General features: G+C 33.1%; 1 protein-coding gene across 1 annotated transcript in view; it reads left to right on the top strand.

Moving 5' to 3' along the window:
- The first annotated feature begins 1062 nt into the window (after positions 1 to 1062).
- Positions 1063 to 6681, top strand: part of LOC107654391 (PDZ and LIM domain protein 5-like) — a 64857-nt gene continuing 59238 nt past the window's right edge. Inside the window, exons 1-3 of the mRNA XM_016441440.1 lie at positions 1063 to 1238; positions 1442 to 1475; positions 4690 to 5126. Of these exons, the coding sequence (XP_016296926.1) occupies positions 1063 to 1238; positions 1442 to 1475; positions 4690 to 5126 (647 nt within the window). The remainder of the gene's footprint in view (positions 1239 to 1441; positions 1476 to 4689; positions 5127 to 6681) is intronic.

The raw sequence follows: 6681 nt of genomic DNA, 5'->3' as shown, positions 1-6681 counted from the left end.
AAAGCAAAACATCTCCAAATGCACAAACCCTGATGCACTTTGACTGGAGGTTTGTTGACACAGTCATATTTCAGATTGTGTTCGCGTCACAATGATGGGAAAGGGGCTGAGATAGACACGCTTTGCGTATTTAATTCATCACACGTCTGCGTTTATGTCTATTTAGCCTTTTAATGTATATTTATTTAGCATTTTTAATCAAATATTTCTGTTAAAGCAACTTTTTTATCAATCTGATAGAATTCTCTTTGAAGTCTCTTCTGCTTACCAAGGCTACGTTTATTTGATTAAAAATACAATAAAAATAGTAAAAATAGTGAAATATTATTAGAATTTAAAATATCTGTTTTCTATGTGAATATCTGTTAAACTGTAATTTATTTCTGTGATGCAGCGCTGAATTTTCAGCATCATTACTCCAGTCTTCAGTGTCACATGATCTTCAGAAATCATTCTAATATGCTGATTTGCTGCTTATGAAACATTTCTGATTATTATCAATGTTGAAAACAGTTGTGCTGCACAATATTTTTGTGGAAACCGTGATACATTTTATTTTTCAGGATTCACAGATGAATAGAAAGTTCAAAAGAACAGCGTTTATTTGAAATAGAAATTTGTTATAACATTATAAATGCCTTTGCTGTCACTTCTGATCAATTTAATGCATCCTTGATGAATAAAAGTATTTATTTCTTTACTTTTTTTTTTACATGTGCATTTTTCATGTGTTCATTTGGCAGATGCTTTTATCCAATAATTCTAATTTAATCCAATAATTTACATCTTAAATCCGGCTAAAATGGTCTGTTTTTGAGGTTAGTGCAACTAATTACACATGCATGTTTGTTTACATTTATTTATTTAGCTGACACTATTTTCAATTTCTCAATTATAAGTTGCTTTGGATGAAAGAGTCTTTTCTAGTGTGTTCTAAAGTAAAGACGTGATGCATTTTGCCAATAAGACTTCTTTTTTCATCTGTTTTAATGGAAATGTGCCTTGTGGAGGGATTTCTCCCATTAGTTTTTCCTCAAGTCTGATATAAACTAGATCCTAAACATGGCTCTGATCCTTCACTGTCATAAGAGAGCTAAACGCTCCTCAGAGCCTCCAAACCACCCAAAGATTGATCTGGAAATCTCATTTGTCACCTCAGACACTACAGCAAAGTGTTTTCTCTCAGTGATTTGCTCTCTGCTTTATTTATGGCCGTGTAATGTAGCATACAGTGGAAGGTGCAGTTTGTTTGAATGGCAGCCAAAATAGAGTCATTATTCAAACTATATTACACACACACACACACACACACACACACACAGATATAAGCTTCTCTCAGTCAAACTTGGGACATTATTTCCATATTGACTTTTATTAATTCAGCAGATCATTGTTGTACAATCATGAGGTCTTATGTTAAACGTCTGTTTTGTCTTTGCAGATCTTCCAGTATCACTAAAACAGAGACTTTGCAGGTACGTAAACTTCAGACTATGCAGTTATATGTAATGCGTGTCCTAACCAGGCGCAACCTGACATTTATAGTATCAGATAATGTGGCAGTAAAATGTGATTTAAAAAAATTAATTAATAAGTGTTTAAATGTACAACAAAGTGCTAATAATTACCAAAAAGTAACTCATGATTAAGCCCTTTTTTATGTTGTTTTTATTTTTTTTGTTTATTTTTTATTGTGTCTTTTTAATTTTTTTATTTTTTTCATTTTATGTTGTCATTTTATTTAATTTAGTTTTTAATTTAATTATTTAATTTTTTTTTCTTTTTTTTTCTTTTATTCAATTTTCTTTTCTTTTATTATTTTCCCTTTAGGGCAGGGTTGGATTTAGTCTGTAGTCTTTATAATTAGCTTCATATGAAAACAAATGATCTATTATATTGCATGTTTGTATATATATATATTGCAAAGTGTGTGTGCATGTTACATTTTTACCAAAAAAATGATCTCACTATAAATGCCTTTTTAATGGTGTACAGGCAATTAAAGGCATCATTATGTAGCTGATGACAACAAAAAGTAGTTCTCCATTTTTGATGTCAAAATATAAACTGACATATGCACATTAAATAGGCTGACAGAATATGATTGAGTTTGCTTAAATCATTTATGGCCTTTTCCTAATAAAAAGGTGTTTACATGACATTAAGTGTCAAACAAAAAGCGAAATGCTGTTTGAAATTACATAATCACAGCCATTAAGAGCATATTTTAATATACAGTGATGTTTGAACCAATTAGATATCACTGTGGGCGGGGCCTCTCTGTGCATTGTGACAGAATATAAACGAGGCAACCAATCAAATGTCTCGCCACACATCACTTTTGTGGCTTAGCATCACGTCTGGTGAGGACACGCATGCTGATTGAGATGCCTGATCTGCTGCATGACACTGAAGATCTGTGAGGGATTCTGCTCCCCCTCATTACAGGCCGTTAGTAGGAGAATATTTCAATTATACCGTCTCATTTATTATAGTTAACTAAAGCAAAAACCATACAAATATTTACTGAAATAAGATCAAATATTAAAAAACCTTATTTCATTTCAGCTAGTTGGCAAGGCATTTTCATTTAGTTTAACTTGATGTACTAAAATAACTAAAACTAAAACTGAAATAAAAATGAAAAACTATAGACAAAATAAAAATTAAACTATAGACAAAAACAAAAAAAAGACGAAAGGACAAAATGACACAACTTTAATATAAAAATTAAAACGGAAACTAATTCAAAGCATTTAATAAAAACTATAATACAATATAATATAAAATTGAATTGAATCGAATTGAAAATAACATTGATTCACAGATTATGAATAAAATCAGTATAGACATATTTAAAAAAGAAACTAATTAATGTGACAAAACACACTAAAACTTTAACTAAAATTTAAATAAAAACTTAATAAAAAATAATAAAAACTATAATAGTATCTCAATGATACTAAAATATCTCTGACTCTCAGATATTTGTAATTTAAAATATGTACAGGGTAAATATCAGAGAACCCCCCCCCAAGGCCTGGAAATTATTTATATCAATTTAATTGAAATAATAATAACTTCATTCATAATTCATTAGCAAATCTGTGAATTAGGGGTGTCCCCGACTAAGGATTTTCATAGTCGAATCTGAATTTTTGAATCTTGCCGATAGTCGACTGATAGTCGAATCATATGTTTTGGGGCGGGGGGCAAAATACATTAACAAGAGTCAAGTCAGACATTCGACAGTTATAATTAATGACGATAACACACAGGGAAAATGTGTAACGGACGCCTCGAAGACACAAAAATAATGTTTTATGTTTTGATTCAAAGATAGTTAACATTAAACGTCAGCGAAACCCTAAAAATTCACAACGTTTTTTACAACAGTGCTCTCATTATCACGTTATGTATACGACAGTAGTTATTAATGTTCTGCATTTCTGTTTTGAGCTGCGTGCACTGAAGATGACCAGAAGCAGCAGGTTTTTAATCAGTGGGATTTAACTCATAATTTATCTCATATAGAATCCGCTTAGTTATTTATACAACATAACGGTAATATTACGACTTATAGGCTATCTGCACAAAATGCTCCGAATGCACATGAACGTGTCTGCGCGGCTCTGAATGAACTCCTTTTGTGAAAGCGTTCTTCACGCAACAACGTGCAGAAACACGGCAACTAAACTCTAAAAATTCACAGCGTTTTATTATAATAGTGTTCTCATTATAATGTTATGTGTATGACAGTCCCAGTCATAGTTATTAATATTCTGCATTGTTGTTTGTCCTGCTCGCGCTGAAGAGATAATCACCGTAGTACTACAATGAAGCGCTTTACTGCAGCCCAACTCAACCAAGTGCATCTTATACGAGATAAATAATATATACACAATATATATAAACCGCCTGACTTGGTATCGAATCAGGCTCCTCCTATCGAAGCATCGAATCTTCGACTATTCAGGGTCACCCTTACTGTGAATCTTTTTATATGTTATTTTAGTATCACTGAGAGACAATTATAGTTTTTATTAATGCTTTGAATTAGTTTTTATTTTTATATTTTCTGTTTTCCTTTTAATATGAAAAAGTTAGTAATTTTATTTTTATTAGGTTTTTTTTATTAAAACTATTATAATATTATAATTTTATTTCATATATAATATAATTAATTTTATTTAATATAATAGTTAGTTATAATTTTTTTATTTCAGTTTTAATTATTTTAGTACATAAACATGAACTAAATGAAAATGGGAAACTAGTTTAAAATATTTATTTAAAGTTTTTATAATTTAATTTATTGTATTTCAAGTAACGGAAATGTTCTTTTATGGTTTCAGTTAATTATAATAACCCTGATGTGAATTAAAATTAATAAAAAATTCTTGTAATCAATTAGTCATGATTCATTGCAAATTAATTGACCACAGACTGTGCATGTGAAAATTCAATTCAAGTTTATTTGTATAGCGCTTTTCACGATACAAATCGTTGCAGAAGCAGCTTTATAGGAAATTAAGTTTCTACAATATATCTAGCAGTAGCTTGTCAGTGGTGACTATTGAAATCGATGTACATAAAAAGCTGAAGTGAGCGTTCTTTAGGGCTGTAATGAGGGACTCCTGCATGCGTGTGCCGTGAGCATGTGTTGCATGTGTTTCATCACTTCTGTAGGAGGAACCACAGGAGATCATAAAGCCGGTGCCCATCAGCCAAACGCCTGGGGCCTCCACCGGCCCCGCCAGCATTGCTTATAATAAGACGGCTCGGCCCTTCGGCGGAACGACTAACACCGTCAGATCGGTCAGTCCCAAAGCCTCCATCCCCTCCGCCTCGTCTGCCTTCACCCCAGCCGCTCCGTCCCAGCAGCCTGGCTCCGCCCCCAAACCCGCCTCTGGCCACTCCCCCTTCACTAACTCCTCCTCCACACCATCCTCTGGCTCCTCCTCCCCGGCGAGAGTGCTGGCTCCGCCCCCGGCCCCCGCCGCCCCTCATTCGTCCGTCTATAACACGCCCATCAACCTCTACTCCAATGAGAACGTGTGCGAGGTGGCCTTGGGCCAGAGGCGTGGCCTGCTGGAGAGCAAAGCCACAGGGGAACAGCACAACGGGTAGGTGGGGCTTCGACTGGCCAATCAGAATCTACTTCCTGTTCTTCATACTTCTGTTTCCTGCGTTTATTCTTCCTCGCTGTTCTCAGAGGGATCGCTTTGATCTGTTGTTCAGAAAGGGTTTTAATGGCGTGTTAAAGGAATATTCTGTGAACGGTATTTGTGACGCTCTCTGTTAACACAGAAAATCATCTCTACTAATGAGAGGTTTAAAAACTGAGGGACCGAGCTGTGTTATTTTAGTGTAATTGAGATAAAATCAGTAGACTGTTTATAGTTTTTATTCATATTTAGATGTTTTTTTATTTGTTTTGTTATTGTCTGTTTTGATAAAAAAAAAAATTCAAGTTTTTTATTTATTTATTTATTTTTTTTATTGTATAGTTTTTATTTAATTTTTATTTCAGTTTTAGTTTGTTATTTTACTACCATTTTAGTATCAAATTAAACTAAATGTTTGAAATGTTGAGATCTAAAATCAGTAAAAAAAAATCTGTAAAAATCATAAAAATGATTTTTTTTTAATATACTGTATGTCAGTTTAAGTTTGTTTTATTTTAACCTTTTTTTTCTAAATTAATTCAAAATTATATATTTATCTTAGTAGTAGCACTAGTAGTAATATTGAATTAAAATATACATTTTTAATTAGTACTTTTGCTAAACCGAAAATGTATATCAGTATGATTTCTTGGCACACAACGATCATTTTTTCATTTAAAAGTTCTTATTTTTATTTAAAAAAAAGTTTTTTACTTTTATTAAACACATTAACTAACATTACTCTATTATTTGAGTAATAAATATTACAGCTTATTTTAGACATTAGGAATTGTTTAGAAATGTCATGAATGTAATTTCTGCACCACTAACGCCACCAAACTGAATTGGAAATGTAAAGGTTTCCAGAATCATTTCATTGCCTTCTATTGGTCAGACAGACAGGAAGTCCCGCCCCAAACTCACGTTATTGGTTGAATCAGTGTTACTGCATCAGGCTGCTACAACAAACTAGAGCTTTTAGAACTTTTTAATGTCACATTGTTGCAGTCAACCTACCTTTACATATCTTTAAGATGTATTATTAGATGCTGTATATTATCTTTGATATATCTTCTCAACTGGTTGAAAACCATGGGCATCGAGCCCATGCATGTAATTCAGCTGGAATTAAAATCAGGAATAAAATGTCAAATATGTGTGTTGTGAAGAGTCTAAACCTTGTGTTTGATGTGGGACTACGGTTTCAGACAGATGAATTCTGCTCGTCTGTTGCTGGTGTATAATTGCTGTTTGTTTGAGTTTGCTCACATAAACAGTGCTTTATGGATAATTACATCACGCCCCTTCAGTTTGAATTATTTTCTGTGGTAACCGAGAGCCTGTCACAATTGCTATTCATAGTTGAAGTTGTAAATAAAGCAGAATATTGGCTCTGAATGCCGTGAGAGAGGGAATCGCAGTATCCACACACAGCTCTCTGTGGGGAAAACTGGAAGCCAATGTGAAAAGTGATGGTTCTCCAAAACAACTGTGTGTGTGTGTGTGTGTGTGT

The sequence above is a fragment of the Sinocyclocheilus anshuiensis genome, unplaced genomic scaffold (assembly GCF_001515605.1).
Source record: "Sinocyclocheilus anshuiensis isolate Anshui unplaced genomic scaffold, SAMN03320099.WGS_v1.1 scaffold2443, whole genome shotgun sequence".
Classification (NCBI taxonomy): domain Eukaryota; kingdom Metazoa; phylum Chordata; class Actinopteri; order Cypriniformes; family Cyprinidae; genus Sinocyclocheilus; species Sinocyclocheilus anshuiensis.
This window is presented reverse-complemented; position numbering and strand designations above follow the sequence as displayed.